The 27,958-nt window shown below is 51.4% G+C and overlaps 1 protein-coding gene across 1 annotated transcript; it reads right to left on the bottom strand.

Annotated features, from left to right (window-relative positions):
- Nucleotides 1-945: 945 nt before the first annotated feature.
- On the bottom strand, nucleotides 946-12,347 carry RHBG (Rh family B glycoprotein). The gene is made up of 10 exons (XM_065897918.1): nucleotides 12,102-12,347; nucleotides 6,889-7,075; nucleotides 6,237-6,387; nucleotides 5,973-6,120; nucleotides 3,960-4,126; nucleotides 3,520-3,657; nucleotides 3,306-3,439; nucleotides 2,624-2,745; nucleotides 1,545-1,618; nucleotides 946-1,346 (listed from the first exon to the last, which is right to left on the bottom strand). Exons 1-10 carry the CDS (start codon nucleotides 12,286-12,288, stop codon nucleotides 1,278-1,280), a joined length of 1,377 nt encoding a protein of 458 aa, XP_065753990.1. The 5' UTR covers nucleotides 12,289-12,347; the 3' UTR covers nucleotides 946-1,277.
- Between the last annotated feature and the right edge of the window lie 15,611 nt (nucleotides 12,348-27,958).

The raw sequence follows: 27,958 nt of genomic DNA, 5'->3' as shown, positions 1-27,958 counted from the left end.
TCAGCTACAGTGAGGATTGGAGCCTCGTGGCGGCACCTTTTGCCCCTGTCCCAGAACTAGGCCTCAGCAAATCCCTCCTTGGGTTCCTACGTGTGCATGGGTTTTGGTTTTGAGGAAGAGGTCTCTCTAGTCATGCTCACTCCTGCCAGAAGGGAAGAGCAGGAGAGGGCAGAGGGGGGTCCCAGTACTTCGGGGTTGGGAAAGGAGCTCAGGTCTACTGGGAGGATGGATTCTCTGTTGAATGAGAGATCTGGAATGACATGTAGTAGGGAATGGGAGCTCAGAAAAGTCTTGTGGCATGAATAGTGAGGACCAGAGCTGAAGCAGACAGGGATGCCCTTAGGCTGTAGGAAGGACTTCCCGTTCTTGGTAGAGGATGGAGGGGCAAGAAAGGCCGCATCTTCCTCTGCTGGGTCTGGAGCGCCCTCTGGTGGTCAGATGGCTTCAGGCTGACGGAAGCCCCATTCTCTGCAGCAGCTCATTTGCCCTTCCTAGTCCCCACTCCTCAGACTCGGGACAGGGACATAAGTTGGTGCCTGGGGGCTGGCTGCTTCCAGCTTCTGAGGAGTTAGTGGCAAAGAACTCCTTATGCCCCTCTTAGTCCCAGCAGGGGCCCTCTTCCTACTCTGTTCAGAGGCCACCCAAGTTGAGGGTCAGAGTGGCAGCCATTCTGGAATAGGAAGAGCTCTCCAGGAGCCTGAGCTGTCTGCCCTATAACAAACACACACTTGCTGGAGGAGAATGAGCTCCCTGTCTCTCGAGGCAGGTCAGCCCAGTCTGGGCATCCACCTAGCAGAACACGGCATCCTAGGGCGAGTTCCATGGACCCAGGGAGGCAGGATATTGTCACCACTAAGGTCCTTTCTCACCCGAGGTTCCAAAATTGTGAGTTAGATGGTAGGAGGAGCCCCCCAAATTCCAAGTGCACAAAAAAAGGAGTGAGAGTCCTCGGTGACCGTGGTATTTATCACCCTCAGAGAGCCAGGCCCTGGCTCAGGCTTCACTGTAACGGAGTGATGCTGGTCCAGTGGATCAGCAGTCACTTGGGTGCCTCACTTGCAGGGCGTGGGGCGGTGGGGTGGGGCTGTGTGAGGCTCTCCCCTCACCACACTAGTTACAGCCCCTCCCCCAATGCTGCCTATGGTAAGGAGGCTCCTTCCGGCTCCTGTCTTCTTTCTTGCAGCAGAAGTGATGGGAACTAGAAAAGAAAAGCTTCCCAACGGTAGCCAGCCATCATATTCTAAAAGGAGAGCGTCCTTTCAAGGCCTGGAAGCAAGTTAGGCCCGAGTCTCCAGTTCCTCTGCCCTCAGAGGTCCCTGGGCTAAATCCTCATGCTCCCCAGGCACCTGGAGGGCAAGGATGGAGGAGCAGGTGAAGGGGCAGCTCCAGGGGGCTGGAGACCACAGCTCAGGGAGGGACCCCAGAGGAGAGGGAGCAAGCGAGGAAGGAAAGAGGCGGGTTGGGTCAGAGGAGGTGCGGCAGGGAAGGGAAGGTTGGAGGGTGAGAGAGCCCCATGGGCCTGAGGGGCTGCAACCACATCTCACCTCCCAGTAAACCTGGTCCTCGTAGCACTGGGAGTCTGGCGGGGCGTCCAAGAAGGGCAGCCTCAGCAGGAGCCCTGGTGGCAGTAGGGGATCATGTGTGAGGCTTTTTGCCACCCCCATGGGGGAGACTGCCACTCAATCCCACCGGGCACAGAGGAGCCAGGAGGCATGAGGTCAATGTGATGCCCAACACAGGCATATCACAGTGGTATTTATCGAGCACCAACTTTTGCTAGGCCCTATGCAAAGTGCTTGACAAGCATTGCCCTCCTTAAGCAACCACAGCAACCCTGCGAGGTGAATATGATCCCTCTGTTACAGAGAAGGGGGCCAAGGCTTAAAGAAGTTAAATAACTTATTCAAGTCGGCACAGCTGGGAACGGACCAAATAGTGAGTCTGTCATGAACCACAGCTCATGAGCCTTCTGTGGCCGCCTATCCAGGAGGGGTGCAGAAAGTGTTTATTGAGTAAGTAAGTAATTAAATGAATGAATGAGCTGAACCTTGTTTGAGAATGAAAATCTCAGGGTGGGAGCAGGAGGGTGGGGATACTCAATCAGACGTTTTATTCTGAAGGCCAAAAGGACTAAGGCCAGATATCAGGAAGGACTGCCTGACCTGGCGTCAGTGGGCAGGCTGCCTCTGTGGAAGGTTTTGGTGCTCCAGTCTGGTGATGAGACAGGCAGGGCTCTTCCCTCCCTGCCCCTAGCCCTACACGCTTCAGGGTCTCAGCCTGAGGTTGGGCTGCCCTCTAGTGGGCAGAGGGAGCAGCACAGGGAAGCCACAGAGGAGAGGGATCTGTCAGCCCCTAGCAGGCTTCCCACCTTCCCTTGGCATCGGAAGGGAGCAAGTACCCACTTTGTCCTACTTATCTGGAGGAAGTTACCCCTTAAATGTACAACCCCACCCTGCACCTGGCACAAAGTAGGCGCTCAACAGATACCTGTGAGTAAGTGGATGGCAGGGGGATGGGATGAAATGGCCCTTCCTCCAGAGAAACCCCCTCCTCTGTCTTCTGCCCTCCCTGGAGCTCCTCACAACGCCCATCCCCCCCTCCCCCCCAGGCCAAGGTCACTCACCTCCAAGGCTCCCACCCACAGAGGCAAATATCAGTGTGACAAACAGTCCGAAGAGCTGGTGCATGGCCTGAGACGTCGCGCTGCGCTGGCCCTTGGCTAGGAGTGGAAACACGCTCTCTAGGCTGCAGGGAGGGGAGAGTGGGGGGAGACAGGGATGGAGCATGGAGCCAGGGCCGGTCAGTGCATCAGTGCACTGCACCGCTTCCTGCAGCGGCCAAAAGGGCCTCAAGGGAGCTGCCAGGCTGAGTCACCTCCGGGCCTTTGCTCCAGTCAGGCCCATAGCCTGGAACACCCTCCCACCTCCCGTGTGCCAGCAACACCCTCACACCTTTCAAGGCTCACTTTGAGGGTCACTTTTGCCTGCCCTCTTTTCTGAGCCCTGATGTGCAAAAATCTATCCTAAGGGTCAGTATCTCTTACCTGACCCTTTAGTAATAATACTATTGAAATCATTTGTTCAATGACCTTCTGCTGCGCTTGAGTGAGGACCAAGAAGGCAGTCCCCAGTCTCGTTCACCCCAGTTTCTTCAGCTCCCAGGAGGTAGAGGAATGAATGAATGAATGAAAGAAAATAGACAGCTTTTTCTTGTTGGTCCACAATAGGAGGAAGAGAGTGAGGGACTTAGTTCAAGGGGGATAACGATTCCACTGGGGATGGGGGGTGAGGGTGGGGAGAACTCACCCATCTCCGTAAGCTTCATGGGTGGCCAGTCCAGCCACAAGGACCCCCAAGAGTGCTCCCAGGACCCCAGGCATCCCGTGGAGGTTGTGGACACCGCACGTGTCTTGGACTTTGAGTTTTGACTCAAGGGTGGGCTGGAGAACAGGAAAATAATGAGTCTCGTGTGCCCTCCGAAGACCCCCTGTTCTGCCCAGGGCCCAAGAGGCATCTGTACCGTGAAGAACTTGTACCCCAGTGTGGAGACGGTCCCAGCCAGGAAGCCAGCTACCAGAGCCCCAAAGGGTGTCAGCATCATTTCAGCCGATGTCCCCACCACAACCCCTCCGGCCAGTGCGGCATTCTGGATGTGGACCTAAGGGAGTACAGAAGAACAAGGCGTTGGAGGCCCTTTCAGATCATCACACCCACACCCAACCCAACCCCGCCCACCACAGTAGCACCTACTGCTTCGGAAGTCCCCCCACCATCTAACCCTCTAACTCTCCTGCTATCCTGTCATCACCTCATGCTCTGACCCAACGCCTCCAGTGCAGATGGAGCCCCCTGTGCCTGTGCCGTTACCTGTTCCCCTGGAGAATCCTCCTTGCAGGGTCTCCGATCTCTCCCCCGCCTCCCGGTCCATCCCTCTGCCTCTCCCAAGCCTCTCCCCCATACCATGTCCAGCCGCCCATCCCTCCCGACAAGGGCTGACAAGGCAAAGGTGCTGAGGGTGCTGGCAGTCAAGGAGTAGTACGTGTTGAGAGCCGACCGATGCTGCCCATCCCCCGGCGTAGTGGGTGCAGAGTTGAAACTAGGCCAGAAGATCCATAGGAAGATGGTCCCTAAATGGTGGGCAGGCAGGCAGAATGAGAGGAAGGAGGTGACTCCCCCACAAGGGACAAGCTGTGTAACTGCACTCAAGTCACCTACTCTCAGCAGCCTCAGTTTTCTCATCTGTAAAGTGGGGATAGTGATACCTACTTTATAAAGTGAGGACTAAATGAGGTGATACATACCAAGTGCATAGCACATGGCCTAGCCAGTACTAAGTGTTCAACAAATGGTAGCTATCACAGGGTACTGGCACAAAAGGGAGCTACTTGATCGAAAACCACAGGGGGTTGAGATTTTTTAAGTATCAGAAAAGGAAAGAAAAAAAAGGCAAAGGGCACCACATGTCAGGCACTAATCTGGTACTTGATATACATAAGAGGAAAATCACTTGTTTTATAACCTCAACTGCCCCCTGGAGAGGGTGGGCCCTGCCATAAGCACCGATGGGCTGGGCCTGCGCATCGGGGTAAGGACTGGGAGCTCCATATGCCCTGCCTGCGGGTCCCAGGTCAGTCCTGGAGGGAGAGGGGGAGGCGCCAAGGGCAGGTGAAGGGGAGCTGGGGACCCGGTAGGGTAGGGAGAGACTGCCCCTTAGTCCTGAGTGGTCCTTGGGTTGCGATGTAACTTCTGCACCTCCACAGTCTGATTAAAATCTACCACACATACACATGCGTCTTCTGAGAAGAGTTTTGGGAGGAATCAAGGAAGAGGCCAGTTTTCCTGTCTGGAAGAAGCTGGGAGGCAGAGGAGATCTGAGAATGTAAGCCTCACAGGAAAGCACAGACATCTTGGGGAAGCCTTTGGGCTTCAAGCTAAACTTATCTGGGTCTCAAAGGACAAGGAGGCCTCAGCTGACCTAGGATTCCACATGCTCTATTTCACAACAAACCCAGAGGTGAGCAAGAAATACAAAACCAGTCTCTTTTTAATGTAAGAACGGGCACTTCGGTCACTACTCAATACTACCCTCAAAAACATAAAATAAAGCTTCCCTGGTGGCGCAGTGGTTGAGAGTCCGCCTGCCGATGCAGGGGACACGGGTTCGTGCCCCGGTCCGGGAAGATCCCACATGCCGCAGAGCGGCTGGGCCCATGAGCCATGGCCGCTGAGCCTGCACGTCCGGAGCCTGTGCTCCGCAGCGGGAGAGGCCCGCGTACCGCAAAAAAAAAAAAAAAAAAAACATAAAATATGGATTTCCTTTCCTGACTCATTAGTGAACAAAGAGAGAGGAGCAGAGGCCAAGGCGGAGGTATGCGCTTAGGAGAAACAGGTGGTGATGATGGGGCTTGCAGGTCAGACCCTACTGCTCTCCGGCGTGACCTACGACCTCTCCTTCTCCCCCTTGAGAGTGCAGGGGCTTCCAGGAAATCCCCTGAGAGGACGTGACCTCGGGAGGGGGGACGCAGCCCCAGGGACAAAAGCCTGGAGGTTAGAGATGGGGAGAAGCTGAGTCTGTCTGGAGAGAGAGCGCGGGGAGAGTGAGTGGGGGGGGGCAAGGGGGGGGAGGAGTGGCCAAGATCCTGCAGGGGTGGGTGCGCCAGGCTGAGGAGTCTGGTATCTAACTGTCGGTAGTGGGGACCCTGGAGGTCTTCAACAGAGATTGGTGCCCTCAGACTTCGATTGAGAAAGGCCCCTAGGATGGATCTCAGGGCATGTGCGTACCCCAGTGCTGAGTTCTAAGAACCTGTCATAAAACTACTGAGAATGGTGAGCATGGATTCCCGGGGCTCTGGTGGAAGAATCCGAGTTGGAAGGGAGTTCCCAGCCAGAGCCCCAAGGATTCTAGGTGGCACCCCCAAGACCAGGCCTGGAGATGAACCGGCCCCGTACCCACCACACCTCAGCAGGCCTCACCAATCATGGCAAAGAGGTCCGAATGGTAGACGGAGCCCTGGCGATGCTTGCTCTTCTCCAGCTGGGGCCTATAGAGGACCCTGGAGAGGACCAGCCCGAAGTAGGCACCAAAAGCGTGAATAGTCATGGAGCCTCCTGCATCCTTCACCTGGGGAGGTGGAGCTGAGGTGGAGGGGCAGTCCCTCGCCCCTACCCGACGCCCTCCCTGCTCAGGGCCTGGCCCTGGCCACTCCCACTCCTCACCCCATCCCCATCCAGACTCACCCTGAGGAGACTAAGGAGCACAAACTCGTTGAGGCCAAACAGCACCACCTCCAGCAGGGCCATGAGCAGAAGCTGAGCCGGCCCAGTCTTGCCCAGTATGGCACCAAAGGAGATAAGAACAGCCCCAGCGCAGAAGTCAGCATTGATCATGCTGGGGGGTTGGGATGGGGAGGGTGAGAGGGGGCTGGAAGCGAGGGCAGCCCTGGGGGGTGGGGGGAGGGGAGGAGGCAATGAGCCTACCCACCTAAGCTCTTCCCCGGTAGGCAGGAAGGTATCTATCACCTCGCCTTTTTTGTGGATGCGGAAACAGAGTCTCAGGGAGGTTCTGGGCCTTAGCAAACAAAGCCCACAACAGGTGGAAGAACCAGATCTTGAATCAAGAGCTCCTCTGAACCCTGCCCTTTTCCATGACACTATCTATCCTCCCAACATCTCTTGGGTAATAAGGGGCCTAAAGAAATGGGGACGTGGGGCTCGAGGATGGGAGAAGAAATCAGGCAACAGAATAGGCAGGGCACCTAAAAGAAATCAACGGATGGGTCAAAAACCTGGGTCAGGGAGCAGACTTGAGGGACTGGGTTTGAGCTGGGTCCCTTGGACAGGGGCCTCCCAGGTAGACCTGAGGGGAGCCAGGGTGACCGCCACTGCCCACCTCTCTACGCCTACATGGATGTGGCCACGGTGGAAGGAGTGGAAGAACCCCTGGACGAGTGTGGACCACTGCAGGGCAAAGGCGGCCGAGAGGAAGGTGAAGCCCACGCTGCTGAAGCCGTAGCGCTGCAGGAAGACCATGAGGAAGCCGAAGCCCACGAAGATCATGGTGTGCACATCCTGGAAGCCTGCAGGGTGGAGGGGGCATTCAGGGCTGCTCAGGCTGCCACCCATCCACCAATCAGCCATCCTGCCAGTGCCCCCAGCTCTCACCAGCCAGGGCCGCCCTGAGGCTGGAGCCGAGCTTATAAAACTCCCTGGGCATGGCCGGCCTCCCAGCCCAGATCCCCCATGCAGAGCTGGCCAGCTTGGAGCAGTGGGACCCAGACTATCCCTGCTGTCGCCAGGTCAGAGCAAGAGAGTAGAGCCTTCCGCTCTCTTCTCTGCCCCACTCATTTGCCCTATCCCTGGGTTGCTTACAACCAGTGAAAAGTCCAACCTTTCCTGTGTTCTTTCCTGGCGCAGTCCCTGCCCTCTGTGCTGGAAATTCTCTTCCCCTTCCGGGTTTTCTTAAATTTTCCCTTTCTGTCGGAAGTCCTTCTTGATGTCTACCCTCCATTCCTCATACTTCAGAATCTATACCTCTCCATTTTCAGGATTTTAAATTTTATAAATTAATTTACAAAAATAACTTTAAATTGTTAACAGAGATTATCTCAGAGAAAAGAAATTGAAGGGAGGGGGCAGGGCTGCTGAGCTGTACAACTCTGGAGCAAATAATGCCCCCTGGAGGTATGCAATACGGCCACTCCGGGAAGGAGGATTTTACCCTATAGTTTGTTTCTTTCTATACTTTGAATGTTTTAATTTTATAGATGAATCGCTTGAATTTTTTAAAGTGTCAGTGGGGTTTCTGGGCAGGGAGATTTGGGGTCTTTTCTGTTTGCTTTCTATTCTGTGTAAAAAAAAATCTAAAATAATAAACAGTAATAGTGAAAATGAGATAAATACAACAATTTGCTTTTGTATTAGTTTGTTCTGTGCCCCTCCCCCCATCTACTTGTAAATAGGGTTTGAAACACAACCTACTATGATGTTCAGCCAGTGCATCTAGTCCTGTTTCCTTTGTCTTGGGTCTATGTATCCACAATGCTGTGCTATCTTTGGCTGTAATTGAGAAATACTAGAGAAACACTTGAGTGCATTATTGCATTTGTTGTAAATAACTTACTGAGAAACAGGGTCAACCATGACCATAAACTCTCCTTTCATAGCTCCATGTGAGAAATTTCTCCTGGAACTTAGTACTAGGAAATGTCATTGCCCCTGAGGAACCAGGAGCTGGTTTGCTTTCCCTCATTCATGTGATAGATGTTTACTAAGCAGTCATGCACCAGGCTCTGGGAATGTAGAGCTGTCGGTGGAGGACAGCCATCAAAGGATCAAAGAATCACATGTGTGAGGCTTCCTTGATTCTGATGAGAACACATAACTGACCATATTACCCCTTTTTCCTAGCTGCCTGGAAGCTCAGAGCTACAGGAATTTCAACTATAACAACTGTAGGCCTTCACAGTGTTTATTATTTGTGTACTGCTTCTATACTTTTCTTATTCACGTTTTTGTTGTAAATGGCCGCGTCTCTTGTAGAAAGAGGCAGATCACAAAGAAAGAAAATCACAATCACCTTTTTTGTTTAAAGGTGAAGCACCAACAAGCCAAAAATTTATTACTGAACTTTAGAATGTAATCAACAACTTTGAGAGAAGCAAATTTTTCTGCTTTTGTGTGTGTGTGTGTGTGTGTGTGTGTGTGTGTGTGCTGTGTATGGGCTGATAGGAAATGAGTTTGCAAGCCCTTGGCAGAGGGTTGGGTGCATGTTGGAACTGGAGGTCTACAGCTCAGCTGCCAGCCCCAGTGGCCAAGTGGGTGAGGGTCTGGAGGTCCGCTGGCCTCACTAAATGTCTCCACCACTGTGCCACTTTTCCAGCCCAACACACTCCCCAAATCACCCAGATCTCTCTTCCCTCTCAGATCTCAAAACCCAACAGAAAAGGAGAGGTATCTTTTAGAACTCAGCCCGAAGCCTTAGTTCTTTTAGCCTCACAGCCTGACTTGTTTTCTCCTTGTGCAAACAGTAAAGGGGGTGCCATGTCTGTTCTTTTGCCCAAGGATAACAAAACAACAAAAGGGGCTGGGTCATGCCCATTTCATGCCGAAACCCGCTCTAGAACTTGTCTTAAATGGCAATAATATTTACATCTCCCACCCCGAGTTTGTTTGGAATCAAAACTCAATCCCTTGGCCTTTCACCTGGAGTCTAAACATCAAGAAATCTCCTTTACTCATTCCACTCTGTGGAACATTCCACACAGACATTCTCCATGGACTGTGGTGGGTAAGGGGCTATTCCAGCTGGAGGCAGGGGGATAGATGAGATGACCCCTCAACATTCCCTTCAGGGGATCCCTGGGTTGGGCAGGATGGAGCCTGTTTTCCATCACATCCCCACCCCCACCAAACCCATGCACCTTTGGTTGGAGAGAAGATAAAAGCCCTCTAGGGCCACCTATCACCCTCCCTCCTTCCCTTATTGCCCCTCCCCAACTGTACCAGATGACTCCTGAACAAGGTCAGACTGTGGGACAAAGGGACAGTTAAAGCTGGGGCTTTAGCATCTAACAGAGCTGGATTTAAATTCCAGCACCTCCCCCCTCCACTTCTCACCGTGTGATCTTGGACAAGCCACTTAACCTCTCTAAGCCTCAGTTTCCTCATCTGTAAAGTGGGGATATAAAATGTGAGAAGCAGGAAAAAGGGAGTGGTAAGCTGGGGAGGCCATCTCCCCCCACCACTCTACCCCCACGTGCCTTTAAGAGGGCAGATAGGGCTGTATTCTCCTAGAAAAGTCACAAACCACTCTGGTCCCAGTCACTTCCCCCTGCCCCCACCTCAAGAAAATCCTGATTCCATTTGTCCTAAATCCCTCTCCCTGCAAGTCAGGTCTCAGAGATATATAAAAAAGAACCTGTCCATATTTTTTCTTAGAACCCTTTCTCATCTTTGCTTCTGTGTCCCCTGTATCCTAGTCTTTTCCCCTAGTTTCTCCCCTTCTTTCTTTCTCTCTCTCTCTTTTTTTTTTTTATTGGAGTATAGTTGCTTTACATATTGTATTAGTTTTCCCCCTTTCTTATTTTCCATTACTTGCCTCATAGGATAAGAAGTTTGTAATGTGGGGGAAAGTCTGCAGATGGGGAGTCAAGAGACCCAGTTCTAGGCTGGCTAACTTGCTGTGTGATCTTGGGCAGTCACATGACCTCTCTGGCTCTCTCTCCACATCTGAGAGGAGTGGATCAGATGAGCTCTAAAGGCCCTTCCTATAGAGGTAACAGACAGATACTCAGAGCAGCCACGCATTTGGCATTGGCTAATCCCACAGCTAAACAACAGCGGCAAAACTCTCTTTCATCTCCCAAATCAAAGGGCAGTGGCTACACCACCCTCTGGCCCTGACCACTTCTCCAGGACACAGGGATAGGTGAAGACTTGGCTCATCAAAGCCCCACGCTCCACGGACCTCACACCTCCCTCCTCCCCAACCCATCCCTGCACCAGGGTCCCAAGTCCACAGGGATAGAAACCTAGTGCAGTAAAAGAGGTAGGATTCCCACTGCTATTCCTCTTATTGCAATCCAGGGACAGAAAACTGTGCATCCAGGAGAGCCTACCATTGCAGCAGAGGGATGAGAGGTTGGGGGTTTCAGGGAGGACTGTGAAGCAAGCAGGGCTTGGACGCCGTGAGGCCCATGGGAGAAGCAAATGGGGGTCCATGGCAGGCAGCCAGGTCAGACCCTAGGACAAGAGCTTACCTCTCGCAGCCTGTGGACTGTCCCTGCCCAACTCCCCATCTCTGTGGACAAATGTATGACCCCAAGAGTCTGCCATCCCAGCTCTGTGGCTCTGGCTTTGATTCCAGCATCCATGGCTCACCTCATGCAGCCAGAATTGGGGTGAAATGTGGGGCGGGAGGAGCTGTAGCCCTCCCTCGGCCTAGGATGGCCGGTATTCTGGCACTTTATGCCCAGGTCCAAGCCTCCACCTCACCCTCTCTATCCTCAGCATTGTGAGCTTCATTTTCTTGGGGTTGGGGCTGGGAGAGGGTCAGGTGGGGACACACTGCCACCAGCTCTGCATACAGAAAGTAGGGTAATAACAGCCTGGGATTTTTATAGGAGATTCTCACATTCTGGGCCTCATTTGAATGGATATCCTTCAAATGGAGGCATCTTTCTCCCCATCGCTCAGATGGGGAAAACTCAGGCTTAGAGACCTGGTCAAACATTTGTGATGAAGTCTGGGAGATCTGGTCCCAGCTGCCCAGGGCCTGAGTCACAAGGTTGGGTCCCCAATCTTGAGGGAGAGGCTCTGTCCACAACAGGGGGCAGGGGCTTAACCTTCTCCTTCCTGGGCCTTGTCAGCAGGCAGGTGAGCTGTGGTGCTAGGACCTGAGGATGGCTGAGTCCTAGTTCCAGCTCTGTCACTCACATGGTAGGTGATCATGAACAAATCACAACCCCTTTGAGCCTCAGCTTCCTCCTAGGTGAAATGGGCTAATGACCCTGCCTTGCCTCCTTTGCAGGGCTGGGGGGCTGCTACTCTGTGATTGGCTGGTGGATAGTCACATCATTTTCTCTCTGGCTCTGGAAGGACCAGCTTTGGGGGACTGGGGAAGAAATGTCTCAGTCCACTAGTCTTGGCTGCCTTCACAGCTAATGCCATCACTGCCTCCTGCGCCCCACTCCCTACCTCCCCTGCCCAGGTGATTTTTTCCCTGTGGTCAGGGTGGAGGCCCCAGGAAAGGCAAAGTCTCTGAACAGCCCAGCAAAGCCCAACTAGGCCAACAAGAGAGTAGGTAAAGCTGGGGCTTCAGATCTGGGTTCAAATCCCAGCTCCCTCAATTCTGACAGCAAGACCCTGAACCAGCCACGTAACCTCTCTGAGCCTCAGTTTCCCCATCTTTGCCTACTTCATAGACTAAAGGAGAAAAAAATGCATGTGCCGCCCTCAGCATACCTGGAACGTGGCAGACGCTAGTGAAAGGGTGTTATTATAATAAATCTGGGGCACCTTAGATCTGGGCATGCAAGTGCTCCCTCCCAAGACATGGGGGGAGCTTAGGGCCTTAGCTCTCCCCGTGCCCTCACCCGCACTCACTTGGGTAGCGAAAGTAAAATTCATTGTCCGCGTTACTGTGGTTGTGCCAGTGCCAGAGGGCAGCGTCGGTTTCATGGTTGTAGCGGACAAAGACCGCAAAGAGGATGGCGGTGGCGCCCTGGAGGAGGAGGCACAGCAGGGGCAGCTGCAGTCGCCGGCCCGCGGTGCGGCGGGGAGACCCGGCCATGGGATAGAAGCTGCGAGTCTCCGGCTCCGGATAGGGCTCCTGGAGCGCGGCCCTGGGAGACACTCAACGGGCGGGCCGGGCAGGTTTCACTCGAGCCAGGCCCCGCCCACTAGAGCCAGGCCCCGCCCACAAGGAGGCTTACCTGCCCGCAGTTCCTGGCTCCAGCCCGGGAGGCGGGGAAGGGTGGGCGGCGTCCCAGGCCTGAGGTGGGGCAAGGAGTGGAAGGCGATGGGGCGTTTGTACCCACAAGTCCTCTTTCCTTTGGGCCAGCTGACCCTGGCGCCGTTCCGGTTGGGACAGGTCCTTGGAAATGACCCTAGAGAGGCGCCCCATGTTCTGCCTGCTGGGGCGCAGCTGCGGGACCGCAGGGGGCGGTGGGGGGGAGGAAGAAGGGAGGGCACCCGCCCCCTCAAACATGCTGTTAGAGAGTGTTTCCCAAAGAATAAGCGGCCTTATAGGCTCAGACTTCCCTGGCCGAGCCCCTCCAGGGTTAATACAAGAGAGAGGAGAGGGATTACTCAATCTTTTGTCCAACTGAAAAGGCGATAGGGAACGGAGATTAAGAACAGCCGGCTCTCTAGGCATTGATGATTAACCTGGCCGGGGAGGTCTGAGCCTTACCCCACTCCCAAGCCTCAGCCTCCTCACCCGCGTCTGCATCCCACAACACTTGTAGGTCAGAAGGCTGGACCTGCGAGCAGGCTGGGCAGGGGCCAACTGACACTTGGGTTCCCTGCACGTCCAGTGTGGATATGAGAGGGTCTGGGCTGCCCCAGCAGCTGGAAAGAAGGGAAGCTAGATGGCAGAAGAGTCTTCTCAGTTAAGAGTCAAGAGACCCTTGTTACACAAGCAAGATTTGCATCCGCTGGGGTCCTGGTAGATAGACAGCGAGGAGGCAGCTGTTAATTGAGCACTTACTGTGAACCAGGCTTCAGAGATGAACTAGATGACCCCTCCCTCCAGGAGCCACTCTCCAGTTGGGAGAGAGACACTTAGGAGAGAACTGAATTACCACTGGGGTAAATGTGTGACCCTGGGAATCACAGAGGCTCTGGGGGCCTAGAGGAGAGGCTGCAGAACCCACAGGAGTGGGGATGAGGGAGGGGACAAAGATGGAGAATTGCTTCCCGGGAGGTGGTGTCTGAAGGCAGCCTGGAAGGCCAACCTAGAAACTGAGTAAGTGAAGAAAGGAAAGGAGATGTTTCAAGAAGGGGACCCACATAAGCAGAAACCGTGCACACGTTCAAGGTACTCAGGAACTGAGGCCAGGGGTGGGTATCAGCAGGCAGAGGTACATGGCCTCTACCCAGTGGGTGCCGGACCCCTGGAGACCTCTAAACAGATGGAGGACCCTCACATTATTGGTTCTGACTCCCAGAGGCCACAAGGGGCTTCAAAGAGGAAAACGTGAAGGCCAGTGGGGCTGGTGGTGGGGAAGGCCCTCTGTCTACACTGCCCGTAGCCTAACCCCAGCTGTCTGAAGGGGTTGTTGTGTGGGAGGGACTTGTGGGTATTTGCAAAGATGTCTCAGACCTCAGCCTGAAGGAAGAGCTGCCATTCTCAGGGGATGTGGCCTAGGCCCATAGGGACCAGCCACTGCCCAGAACTGATGCAGGGTAGGGCTCCTCCTAGGAATGGGGGTTGCCTCTTCTCAAGAATTGTAAGAGACAGGAGTGACAGGGGTCCCTGACCCTCCTCCTTGCTTCCCCTTCTGCCCTCTCCCCAGTTCACCTCCTCCCTACCTCCCCTCAGGGGCCTGAGCCTCTGGCCCAGCATGGGCTCTGGGGGACAGTTGGATTCTAGGTGCCCAGCCAGGCAGGCATGGGAGGGTGGTAGCTGCCTCTGATAGCACTGCTCTACCAGGCTGAGCAGGCTCTCTGGCCTTCGGTGGCCCCTGGCCCCAAGACTCTCTCTCACTTCTTGGTCAGCAAGATGGCTGTTTTCTAGCTCCTCTGCAGGTGGTGGCATGGGGCGGGGGGGAGGAGATGTCTGGTCAGCAGCCTTTGGATAATGATTCTCAGATAATTCAGCATCTGGGGTATCCTCCCAGGTCCAGCCTTCTGCCCCAAAGGTTCAGCCTGCTTCCTGAGCCCTGTTTGGGAGCAGGGGTTGCCCTGGGTTGCACGGGCAGGGACTGGACAGGCCCTTAAGGGGAAGAGTCTTCAAAAGCAGCAGAACGCAAGAGAGAAAGGAGTGAGCTGGGCCTTCCCAGCATCTTCTGGGAGCCTCCACCCTGATGCCAGCCTCCTCCATCTCTATTCACCTGTTGTCTCTCTTAGTCTCTCTGAATTCCTCTGAACCTTTGATTTTCCCTCTCCTCTGTTGCTCATTCATTCATTCAACGAATATGCACTTAGCGTCAACCCTAAGCCAGGTCCTGGGGCTGTGACCTGAGGTTCTAGCCACACGTGTAACATGGTTGGGTCCTGGATGCCTCCAGACTTGGCAGGTGTCCACCCTTTATTTGTTGGATTGTGGGAGGTCTAGAGGGAGCCTCCTGGAAGGGCCAGGATAGCTGGGCCAACCTCTTGAGGGCATACTTGGAGACCTTTGGAGAACTGCTAAATACCATCTTTATAGGAGGATCTTGTTTTGTTTTGTTTTTTTGCGGTACGCAGGCCTCTCAGTGTTGTGGCCTCTCCCGTTGCGGAGCACAGGCTCCGGATGCGCAGGCTCAGCGGCCATGGTTCACGGGCCCAGCCGCTCCATGGCATGTGGGATCTTCCCAGACCGGGGCGCGAACCCGTGTCCCCTGCATCAGCAGGCGGACTCTCAACCACTGCGCCACCAGGGAAGCCCTGGATCTTGGTATTTTAACAACTAATGGGTACCATCTGGTATCACCCCTGGTCCAACAGAGAGCAAAACCCTGACAGTCCTCCCCTTTTGAGGGTCCCCCTGGACCACCCGCCCCTTCTGAGCTCTCCTGGCAGGCCTACACCTGTGAGGGCTCCCCTGGCCCACCACCCACTATGGAGAATCTCAGTCCATGGTTTTCTTTTGGATTGCCAAGTGCTGTCAGGGCCCCTGGCCCTTCCTCCTGCCTTCTCTGGCCCTGAAGACTCTGATGGAATGGGGGGGCTTCACCTCTCACCCCTTCCTCCACCCCTGACCTCCTCTCAGGGCCCAAACTCTGTCACCAGCTCCCATCCTGCCCGGCCTGGGGTCTGCCCAATCTTTGACCTTCCATCTCCAGTTTCCAGCTGTGACCAGCTGGGCACTTGAGGGTGGCCAAGGGGAACTGGTGTCCGCTGCTTGCCCTGGCCCAGCCTGGCCAGGCTGTCCACGGGGACCAGGGTTTGGGTTACTGAGTAACTCGGGGTTGCTTGGAGCTGTTCTCTACTGGGGTCACCTCCTCCCTATTCCCTGCTCTCTTGGCTCAGGAATCCCCAAAGCCAATTGGGTCCTTTTGCTCCATCAAGCTATCCCCAGTGTTTATGGGGAACAAAAGAGAAAAACAGCAAAGCGCCAGAATCAGTAAGACACCTGTTTGTTCATTCCTTCCTTCATTCAATACACCTTTGCTGTGTGACCTCAGCACATTGTTGAGCTCTCTTTGAGTCTCAGTTTCCTTATCTATAGGAGTAATAATATTCCCTTTGTGGAAGTGTTATGAAAATTACAAATAATCGATGTAGAGCACTGGCATTTTCATAAGCAGTCAACAGATATGGTTATTATTGTTCTGATTGGCTGAGCAGAGAGGGCAAATGGGTTGCTGACTCCAACATACTATGGGCACATGCGCCTCTGGGGACAGGAAAGGATGGAGGGGGCAGACACAGTCTTGATGTGTTTTCCTGTCATCGGCTGGAGGCGGTGACCAGCAGAGTCTGGGGCCTAGGACAAGCATATTCAGAAAGGGCCATCAGACCAGCAGCCCCTGTGACACAACAACTCTTGAATAGAGGAGATTTGGGAGAAGGCAGAGCCTTCATTCATTCAACAAACATATATTGAGCACCTACTGTGTGCCAGACATGGTGCTAGGGGCTGGAGATCCAGTGGGACGAGATATATCCCTGGGTGGGGGTGGGAGGTCTATCTGGGGCGGATGCAAGTGAATCAGCAGGCAATCGCATTGCCAAGGTGATAGTGGGGGAGACAGGTCCTATGGGGACCCAACCCATGCTGGGGGTGATCAGCGAAGGCTTCCCAGAGGAAGTGAGGCTTACCATGAGATCTGGCCTAATTTCACAGGTAAGGTGGAACAGGGGGATTCCTTTTTGTCTAACAGTCTGGTATGAAACTAGAAAAAGAAACTATACTAGAGAACTCCTCAGCACCCATTTTCTGGGGGTGGAAAATCCCAGACCTCATTTTTTCCCAAAAACCACAGCCACAGTGGCACCATACAAAATATGGTTGTGTTTACATACAGCCAATGGTAGAATCAAATATGGCTTTCTGTCCCCAGAGGCTCACCAAAATAACTTCCATGTAAAAGATCGCCAAAATCAGATTACTTGTGTTTGTTAAGGTTTCTTCATCTGTAAAATGAAAATGACAATACCTTGGGAAAAATGTTTGTCAGAAGGCAGTGATATCAAATTAAAATGTTTTCCACTCACGTAATACATTTTGTTTGCATTCCTGCTATGTGCCAGGTGCTACGCTACGTGCCAGATTCTGGAGGAATATCCTCCACGTTCCATCACCATCAAACAGAGTAGAATCATGCTCTGTTCTCAGGATGCCACGATGGATGAGATGTAGTCTCAGTTCCCAAGGCCTGACAGCAGCTCTGCTTCAGTGGTGCACTTCTCGCGATCCTGTTGGGGGGTCTGTGATCAATTCCTGACCAGTAAAATTTTGAAAGACAGCAAAGAGCAGAAGGTGAGAGTGTGACCTCAGAATGAGAGGGACAGAGGTCAGAGTCCCAGCTCTGTCCAAAAGAGATTTTGGAGAAGTTTCTTACCATGCCTTGAACCTCAGTCTCCTCATCTGTTACATGGAGATAAGAAGAGTTAATAACCCCACAGGGGTTGTTGTGAGGATTAAGGTCCACAAATCACGTGACATGTAGTACGTCTTCAATAGTACAGCCATGGTTGTGACTGTTGATCAGCGCTCACAGCCAGGGAAGTCCCTCAGTCCTTAGTTTTAAAAATATAATTGTGTTCAGTTAAGTCTCAAGTGCCTGACTGGAGCCAGGGGGGACCTCCCTGGCTGTCCAGTGATTAGGACTCAGCCCTCACTGCGAGGGCCAGGGTTCCATCCCTGGTCGGGGAACTAAGATCCCACAATCCATGTGGCACATGCAAAAAAAAAAAAAAAAAAAAAAAAGAGATAGAGAAAAGCTGGGAGGGAATCTAGGGTGCAGTGGAATTGCATCTAGAAATGGGTCAGGCGGAGGTGACAGCAGTTAAAGGGAGCGGGGAGATGAGAAGCCACATCCCCACCCCAGCTTCCCTTCCTCAGTTCTCCTAAGGATTCTGCTGCCGCCACCAAACCAACCAAAACCACACTCCGCCCTGGACAAGCCAGGAAAGCCGGCTCAAGCCCTACTACGTCTCCCTCTGCCAGGAGCTGTTGTTCAGGCATCCTGGTGTTGGACCCTTGCTCTCCTAGGCCAGTCGCATCCCCCCCTTCCCCAAAGTGAGTGACACTTTGTGATGAACACCTCTCTTCTCTGGAAAGGGAGCAGTTGGATAGAAATATTCTTTACATACAACCCAGGACAGGACAATTGTAAAGGTTGGAAGCACATCTTCTCTGCCCCGGGCCTGAAGCAGCCGGGATGGAGGTGGTAAGATGGTTCCATAAGGTTTGACAGGAGCTGCAGAAGAGCGATCAGACTGGGCTGTGATCAGACTCAGCCTCCCTGGGGCACATCTGGGGACGTGGGCTGTCTGCTCTGATCTCCCTCCTGCAGCCCCGCTAGCGTACCAAGCTCCTGAGACACAGAGGAGAATGTGGAATCTGAGTCTCCTAATGTTGTTAAGCAAGGTCATGACCATTCAGCCGTTCATTTCGTAGCTATTTATTGAGCCATGCGTTGCAAGGTCAAGCAGGCCCTGCTTTCAAACCTGAGGACCTGGCAGTGAACAAATAAGCATTGTCCTTGCCCTCATGGAGCTGCTGTTCTAGCGGGGGAGACGCACAATAAACACACACAAATAGATACATAAGATGTCACGAGAGGTTTGTTGAAGGAAACAAAGCTGGGCTAGAGGATAGAGTGACAGGGGTGCTGCTAGACTGGATTGTTAGGGAAGGCCTCAGGAGGGATGGAAGGAAGTGAGAGGGGATCTTACAGACTGATAGGCCAAGGGAACAGCAAATGCACTGCCCCTGAGGTAGAACAGCAAGGAGTGTGGCAAGAGCTCAGTGAGCCATGGGGCAGTGCAGGAGGGGTAGCGGGGGCCAGCACACGGACGGCTCAAGGCCCTGGTGAGGAGTTTGGACCTTACCGTAAGGATAACGGGGAGCAATTTGAAGGGTCAAGAGCAGAGAAATAACATGACCTGATGTATTATTTTAAAGGATCCCTCTGGCTGTCTGGGGAGCAAGTAACCAGTCCAGACGCCACTGCTGCAACCCAGGCAAGAGCCGACGGTAGCAGTAACAGTGCAGAAAGCAGTCAGATTCTGGACGTAGTGGGTTGGCCCAAAAGTTCGTTCGGGTTTTTCCTTGACGTCTTACGAAAAACCCAAACGAACTTTTTGGTCAGTCCCATATTTGGAAGGTAGAACTGACAAGGTTTACCGAAGGATTGGATATGAGGTGAGAGAGAAAGGAGTTGCTATGGACCGAATTGTGTGCCCTTAAAGTCATACGTCAAAGTGCTAACCCCCAGGGTGATTGTATTTGGAGATGGGGTCTTTGGAAGATAATTCGGTTTAGATGAGGTCATGAGAGTGGCCCCCTCATGATGGGATCAGTGCCCTTATAAGAAGAGACACCAGAGAGCTCCCCCCACCTCTTTTGCTCTCGCTTTCACTCTCGCCCTCTCTGCCAAGTGAGGTCAACAGAAAGAAGGTGGCTGATTGCAAGTCAGGAAGAGAGCTCTCACCAGAAACAGATCATGCTGGCATGCTGATCTCAGACTTCCAGCTTCCAGAACTGTAAGAAAATAAAGCTCTGTTGTTGAAACTCCCAGTCTATGGTGTTTTGTTATGGCAACCTGAGCTGACTAATGTACGAGTCAAGGATGGTACCCAGGTTTTTGACCTGAGCCACTGGTGGCGGGCCCATCTCCAGCAGGGAACCGAGAAGACCCCTCCCAAATGCAGCCTGTTTCTCCCTCCAGGCTGAGAGATTCACTTTCCAGACTCTGTACTTTAGTTCTGGCGGGTAATTAGTTCAGGCTCTTACTGCGTGCCCCTTCTTCAACTAAAACAGGACTTCACCTTCGAGGCCCACCTCAAGTATGATTCCCTCCCTTTGGGCTCCTTGTTGTGTGCTCCCCAAATTAGAGTGCTGGATGCCCCGTTGGGATTTATACCTCCACCCCTTCTCTGGACTGGGCCACCTTGAGGGCAACCCCTCTACTGGGCATGGCATGGTCCCCACACCCAATTGCTGACTGAAATGTTGGGCTGAAAGGAGACAGGACTTTGACTCCACCAGGGTGAGTCCTTTCCCGCCGCTGGGAGTCCTTTCCAGATCTCCATCCTCGAGGGCCCGCCCTTCCCTACTGCTTCCTCTGCCAGGCCCTCCACCCTGAGACAGCTGGTCAGCTGGCAATGGAGCTAAGTCATCACACCAGTCCCCACCTTCCTCTGCCAACAACACCTTCACCCTAGGCTTGCAGCTCCAGCACTCGCAGCTCAAGCCAGTAGCAGGTTAGCTCCCATGGAGGGGGCAGGCCACACCCCTCCATCTCCGTGGGCGTGGGCAGTGATGGTGGACAGGAAAGAGGGGGACCCCGCCCTGTTGGCTGGGCTAGGCTCCCTGGCTGGCTCTCAGTGTGCCCTTCACTGTCCTATCTTCTTAGCCAGATCAGTTTGTAAACAATATTATCCTTCCCACTTACTCATTCAATATTTATCTATTTAAGTATTTCATTTTATTAGCCATTTAAATATGCAGCAAATGGCTACTGAGAGCCAGCTATGTGCTGGGCACTATTCTATGCGTTGGTCACACAGCAAGGGAAAAGCTGTCAAGAACAGGAACAAAAAACCCCTGATTCTTCACTAATGAGAAACTTACTAAAGTTCTTTCTAACTGTATTGTTTTAAAATGTGTCACTACTGGGAGTTCCCTGGTGGTCCAGCAGTTAGGACTCAGCGCTTTCACTGCTGTGGCCCGGTTCAATCCCAGGTTGGGAAACTAAGATCCCGAAAGCCACGCCACGTGGCCAAAGAATAATAATAATAAAAAAACGTGTCACTCCTTGAAACTGGTGGTCTGACGGCATCAAACTCCTGCCAAGTGGTCTGCAAATATCAGATGAAAAAACCCAGAAGATCCTGGGTTCAGGAAGGGAGAAGCTGGGCCAGTGGGGTGGAGGAGTGTCTTGGGGAAATGCTCCCAGAGAACTCCTCCAGGGTTCTGAATCTCCCCTTCCGATCTTCATTTTTCCAAGCTCTGGACACACCTGAAGTTCTGGATTCAGTTAGAACTGCCACATCTGAGATGAGCAATAAACAGAGAGGCAGGTTCAGATGACAACCACAGAGGATGTTACAGGAACCGGGGCTGCTTTATCTGGGCAATGGAAGTCTGAGATTGCAGGGGCTGGGGATGGCACTATTGGTTCCTGTCCTCACCATGGAATTGGCTTACTAAGTGCTTGGAGAAAGCTGTAGGAGTCAGACCCAGGTTTAGGTACAAGAGCCTTCTAGCACCCAGACCTGCTGCCCTGGGAGGAGACTGGGCTTCCTGCAGCTGGGCAGGTAGCTGGGTAATTCCTGGCAGGAGAATCATAGACACAGAGGGGTAGGGGGCCTAAAGCACCCTCACCAGAGCCACTGCGGGAAAGTTGAAAAGGCTCAGATGATTGTGAGAGACCCCGTATGGCAGCACCCACTCCCTCAAGTGAACCATGCTGGCCTGGTGGAGACACTGGATCAGTGTCCCTCTGAATCATTTGGGTTGGGGAAGAAACTGAAAAAATACCAGTGCTTGCCCCCACCCCCAGAGACTTTGATTTAATAGGTTTGGGTGGAGTCTCAGCACCAGTATTTTTCTTTTAAAGCTCTCCAGACAATTTCAATGAGTAGCCAGAGGTGAGGATCGCTGATCTAGACCAGCACATCAGCCCCCTGCCACCGGGGAGCTCGTTAGAAGGGAGAGGCTGGGAATTCCCTGGTGGCGCAGGGGTTAAGAATCTGCCTGCCAATGCAGGGGACACGGGTTTGATCCCTGGTCCAAGAAGATCCCACATGCCGCGGAGCAGCTAAGCCCGTGCGCCACAACTACTGAGCCCATGTGCCACGACTACTGAAGCCCGGGCGCCTAGAGCCCGTGCTCCACAGCAAGAGAAGCCACCACAGTGATAAGCCCGTGCACCGCAACGAGGAGTAGCCCCTGCTCGCTGCAACTAGAGGAAGCCCGCGCACGGCAACAAAGACCCAATGCAGCCAAAATAAAATAAATAAATAAATGAAAGAAAGAAAGGAGAGCTCTCAGGATCTGCCCCAGACCTACCGAATCAGAAACTCCAGGAGCGGGGCCAGCAGTCTGCATGGAACAAGCCCTCTGAGTGATTCTGATGCACAACGACGAACTTTCAGGCCTTTTCTAGCTCTAAGAGTCTCAGAACCTCAGGGAAACAAAGGTCGATAATGGCTTACCCTCTTCACCAAGGATGTGCGTTCATGGTTGAACCTGCTTAAAGAGCAAACCAGTCAAACCAGTCAAACCTGAGATCACAGAATGGCTTCACTTCTTTGTTAGTGTCTCACTTCCTGAAAAATCCAAAACAAAAACTACCCATCTTCAGACTTTTTCAGTAAGTGTTCAGTTTGGCAGCAAACAGTAGTCCTTGAATCAGATGCACCCATCACCTCCTGTCTCAGAAAATCGACTACTTGAGTCCTTAGGACCCTACTGCTTGCTTTATGAGGTCTTCACTTATGGGACCCTGCCATCCCCTTGGCTTTCATCCCATCCCCAGGAGTCGGTGTCAGTACACAGAGGGAAGGACCTGCCAGGCCAGAGCTGGCCCAGCTCACCCAGAGAAGAAAGTGGTGGCAAAGCAGGCTTGAGCAGAAGATGTCAGTCCGGGCACCACTGTTCATTCAGTGGAAAAATGCCAATGTGTCAGTGGTAAAGGGAAGGGAAAACCAAAACTCTGTGTCAGAGGAAGCCCACAGCAGAGGGCTTATTTGCAGGGAGGTAGTTTAGCACTCGGCGCTAGAGGTTCTGGATGAGACCAGAAGGCTGTGAGGATCCCAGGGTTTCCATCCATCAATTCCACCCCACCCGCTCTGCCCCAGTGTAGAAGAGAAGGAGGGACCCAGGCTCCCCTCAGAGATTTTTCTCCAGGCCTTTCTCTTGGCCTCAGAGCAATTAGAAAGGCCCCAGAACCCAAAAAGGAATCAAGCCCTGGAGAGGAAGTAATGGCAAAATCTAGTATCTCTAGGATACACAGTCAGGTAAGAAGGAAGAGAAACAGTAGTTAGTGAAATCTCAGCCCCATTGAGGGGAAAGCCAGGAGGAGAAGGACACTGGGGGAATGCCGCTCAGGCACACCAGCCATCTTCCTTCTCCCATACCCATCCCTGCAATTCCCTCTGAGACACTGTCATGAGGATGTCCCAAAGGCACTATCACGTGTTATAACAGGCAACTATTCTGTAAATTCTCTGGACCCTACCTCTTGCTCCAGCTAATGCTGCGGTGACAGTTTCATACAAGCTTCAACCAGCTAAGGGCAGGTACAACCTGTCAGTGTCTCTCCTTGGAATCTGTGCCACCCCTCCCATTTATTGCCCTGGGGCTTCTTTGCAAGAACCTACAAAGACTTATGCATGTGTAAACTGGAAGCATGGGGGTGCCAGGGACTGAATGTAGCCTCCCAAAATTCTAAACTGAAACTGAAACTCTAAGTTGAAATTGAAACTCTAAACTCTACCCCCTCAATGTGATGGTATTAGGAGGTGGTACACTGGGAGTTGATTAGGTCATGAGGGTGGAGCCCCCGTGAATGGGATTAGTTCTCTTAAAAAGGGACCCTCTAGAGGGCTTCCCAGGTGGTGCAGTGGTTGGGAGTCTGCCTGCCAATGCAGGGGACACGGGTTCGTGCCCCGGTCTGGGAAGATCCCACATGCCGCGGAGTGCTGGGCCGGTGAGCCATAGCCGCTGAGCTTGCGCGTCTGGAGCCTGTGCTCCACAACGGGAGAGGCCGCAACAGTGAAAGGCTCGCGTACTGCAAAAAGAAATTTTAAAAAAGGGACCCCAGAGAGCTCTCTCACCCTCTTTTCACCATGTGAGGATACAAGAAGTTGGAAGAGGACCCTCACCAGAACTCGACCAGGCTGGCACCCTGATCTTAAGACTTCCAGCCTCCAGAACTAAGAGATTAAATTTGTTTTTTATAAGCCACTCAGTATACGGTACTTTGTTTTTCTGTTTGTTTATTGACGTATAACTGACTTACAATATTATATTAGTTTCAGGTGTACAACATAGTGATTCGATTTGTATTTTATTTTATTTTGTTTTGTTTTGATTTTTTGACCATGCTGTGTGACTTGCGGGATATTAGTTCCCTGACCACGGATGGAACCCAGGCCCTCGGCACTGAGAGCATGGAGTCCTAACCACTGGACTGCCAGGGAATTCCCTCGGTATCTTTATACATTACAAAATGATCACCACTATGGTACTTTGTTATAACATCCTAGACTGATTAAGACAGGGAGTTAACAATAGTGGGGCACTCTTGTCCAGCAGGGGTCAGGAGCCAATAGATACACTTCCCCTTTTCATTACCTCTTTTCATTTCATTTCATTTCTCAGAAATGGTTCTGAGATCCATTTCATGAGGCTCCTCAAAAGGTCCTGTGGGATTGAGCATGAGTCACCTGTAGTGGTGGCCAACTGAATGATGCATCTTTATATCATCTTTCCCTTCTTCCCTGTCCACTCCGCTTGTTCTGCATACCTTCTCTCTGGATCTCATTCCCAAATAAACTACCTGCATGAAAAACACTTGATTCAGGCTTTGCTTTGGGGAGAAACTGGCTAAAACAACTGGTTCCAGACTAGAATGAAGACTATCAGGATGGGATTTTGAAGCTGGATCACTTTTTAGTTAGATGGCAAAAAGGATTCCATTGCTGGTAATTCCTGGTGTATGACAGCATCAAATAACTAAGATTCTCACCAGTGGTGGACTGGGATGTGGTAAAAGGTGAAGTGTTGGCATTTGTGATAGCTATGACCCTTTAATGGCATGGGGGCAATGGTAATTTATAAGGATTGGCTGGCTTTTAACTGCTTTGGAAGCCTTCAAAAAAAAGAAAATTATAGGCTCAGGTCAACTAACAAACAACTCAAGGCATACCACGAAAGTCAGAGAGCCTCTTTGGCAATGTCTAAGGAGACTCTCATCTTAGTTGCAGGGCAGACAGTGAGAAAATCAGATACGGGATCTAACTGAGGGTAGCAGAACAGCAAAGGAGACTGAATGCACAGCACCAACAGGTCTCCTATATCAAAGTCAGGACCCTGATAGGAAAAGAATAAGACTCAAAGACCTGGAATGAGACATCTGTGCGCATGAACCTGAGAATTCTGAACCTCCAGCTTCATCTGAACACTCCAGGTCAGCAGAAGCAACCCTCTCCCCTTGCAGAGATTAGCACCACCATCAAATACTTAAAGGACACAGGGATGGTAGTTTTGTTGGGATAAAGTGATGGATACATAAGTGTTCATATACTATTCAATTCATTTGTCTGGCTCCTGCAGAAGCCAAACAGAGTGGATGATAACGGGTTACCATAAATTTAACCACATGGTAGCCCCAATCATAGCTGCCATACTGAATGTGGTATATTTACTGGCCAGCTTCTAGCATTGATATGTGACTATTGGTCTGGCAGGTGTGGTCTCTATCCTCCTTGGTAAGGATGGTTTAAAGCAATTTGCCTTTATATGAGGACAGCAGTACACAATCACTGTCTCGCCATAAGATCATGCTAACTCTCCTGTTCTCTAACCAATAGAGTCTGAAGGGAACTCAATTGTCTTGACGTGCTGCCCAACATATGCCAGCCCACTATATTGCTGATTTACTAATTGGACTTGATGATCATGAAGTGGTAAGTAGTTTAGTAAGACTAGAAGGTTCAGGCTCCTGTCTGTATGGCTGTTAGTGTGACTGACGCCATCTTGGGCCCTTACAGTTTCTCCTGACCTTTCGCTGACCCTACCCAGGACTGTAGTGTGCAGTGAATCACTTCTCTGTCATCAAGGGCTTTGTAGTTAATAGATATTTCCTAATAATCATTCGGACTAGGTAGCTTCTGTTCTCTGTTAGTCCCCAAACAATGATGAAAAACCTTCCCTGACATATTCCCAGTGCCCACAAGACTAGTTACCCATTCACAAATCTTAACTTAGGAATGTACGTCCTGTTTCCAAGCACCTACCCCTATACCCTAGGTTAACTATAAAATTATCCCAATGGCCCCTCTGTGGTATGGAAAGCAGCTCGATCCCAATCCCACCCACTGATCCACTGATTATATGGAGCTGCCTCGTTTTTCAGTCTCAAGATGCCTTCTCAGTTTGGTGGGTGCTTTTCATTCCCTCTGTCCTCCAACACTGCAACATTGAAGAAATTTTTAGGGATCCAATAATCTGAGGTATGCCAGAACATCTCCCCTAAAGTGAAGGACGAATAGTTGCATTTTGTATCCCCTACCACTAAGAAGAATGGTAACTGGCAGAACTCTTTAGATTTTGGAGGCAACATATCCCACACATGGGAATATTGCTCCAAACCATTTATTAGGTGACCTGAAGGGGTATCAGTTTTGAGTGGGGTTCAAAGCAAGAGAGAGCTCTATGGCATGTCCAGGCTATGATTGAAGCTGTCCTGCCAATAAGGCCACATGACACAAAAAAACACAATGAATCCAAAGGCCTCTCCAGTGGATTAGAACGTTGTAGAGAGTCTCTAAAAAGCCCCAGTAGGAGGGCTGTAACACAGACTCAGGGTTCCGGAGCCAAACTCTGCCTACTGTGAAAGAGAATGTTATCATTTGAAAAATGGGCTACAGGGCTTGAGCACAGACCCAGCACTGACTATGGGACATCGAGTGACTATTCATCCAGAGCTACTCATCTTGACTGGGTATTATCAGATCCACTGAGTCATAAGATTGGGGGGGCACAGCAGCAATCCATTGTACAATGGGAAAATGGCATATTTGGGATTAGGCCTGAGCAGATCCAAAAGACCCATGCTAATTACATCAACTGGTGGTCCAGACTGTCTATGTCCATTGCTCCAGTGCTTTTCCCTCAACTCATATCTATGGCCTCATGGGAAACTTTCCAAGACCAACTGACAGAGGAACAAAAACTCGGGTCTGATTTTGAACACTTCTTATATATTTGATATTAAAGTATTATTGCTATTTTCAAGTGTAATAATAATGTTGTCATTTTCCAAAAGCATTTATCTTTTAGTGATACATACTAAAATATTTACAGTGAAATTATGTAATGTATGCAACTTGTTTAAAATATCATGAGAGGGGAGATGAATGGGACAGAAATGGCCATGGTTAAGCCTGAGTTAGGGATAGATGGGAGTTCATATACTATTCTATTTACTTATGTGTATGTTCTAAATTCTCTGTAAATCAAAGTTAAAAACAAAAACTCAGTCTGGTCCAGAGATGGGTCAACATGATACACTGGGGTTAGCTGTAAATGGGCTGCTGCTCTATCACAGCCTTACTCAGGGGTGGCCCTAAAGGACACCATGGAGGGAGATCCTTCCCGGACCAGAGCCTTGAGCACCACACCTAGTCAGTCGTTTACTTTGTATGGCAGAAGTGGCCTGACGTCGAGTATACATGGAGCTCTGGACGGTAGTGGTGAATGGCTTGGTTGATCAGGGGCCTGGAAGGAGAAAGATCGGAAAATCAGAGACAAGGAAGTACGGGAAAGAAAATTTGGGAAAATAATTAAAGTAACTTTTGTTTCTAGTAATCAAATTATGTTCCTAACAGTGAAAGAAGGGTAATTTGGTTCTTTCATTCTTGAAGATGTTTTCATCTAACACTACCTTAGCCTTTCCAGTCAAAGCTAAGGACAGCAGAGCCTGAGAGTAGCTCTTCCTCTCATGGAACTCTTAGCTTTGTGGTGCCCAGAGCTCTATTCTCTGCCTCTTCATTCTCTAGGTGATCTCCTCCAGTTTTGTGGCTTTCAATATCATTAATATACTGATGTCTATGGAATTTTTATCTCCTCCCAAGCCTCCCCCCTGAATTTAAGTCATGTATCTAACTGCCTGGTGGACATTTCCACTTAAATACATAACAAGCATCACAAATCTAACACAGTCAGAACCTTGCTTCTGCATCCACACCTTCCTATTCCTCCCCCAGGCTTCTCCATCTCATAAATGACAACTCTATCATTCCAGCTGTTCAGGTCAAAAATATAGCGTCATCCTTGACTTCTCTTTCTCTCATACATCGTATCCATCCATCACCAAATCCTGAGACCTATACCTTCAAAATATATTCAGACTCTA

This window comes from Phocoena phocoena, chromosome 1 (assembly GCF_963924675.1).
Source record: "Phocoena phocoena chromosome 1, mPhoPho1.1, whole genome shotgun sequence".
Classification (NCBI taxonomy): domain Eukaryota; kingdom Metazoa; phylum Chordata; class Mammalia; order Artiodactyla; family Phocoenidae; genus Phocoena; species Phocoena phocoena.
The sequence above is the reverse complement of the archived record's forward strand: the minus strand, read 5'-3'. Positions and strand labels throughout refer to the sequence as shown.

Coding starts and splice junctions, on each gene's coding strand:
- RHBG (XM_065897918.1), bottom strand. CDS start 12,288: ATGGCCGGGTCTCCCCGCCGCACCGCGGGCCGGCGACTGCAGCTGCCC. Junction 7,076..12,101: donor ATTTTACTTTCGCTACCCAA/GTGAGTGCGGGT, acceptor TCCACCCTGCAG/GCTTCCAGGATGTGCACACC. Junction 1,347..1,544: donor AGGACCAGGTTTACTGGGAG/GTGAGATGTGGT, acceptor CTTGCCCTCCAG/GTGCCTGGGGAGCATGAGGA.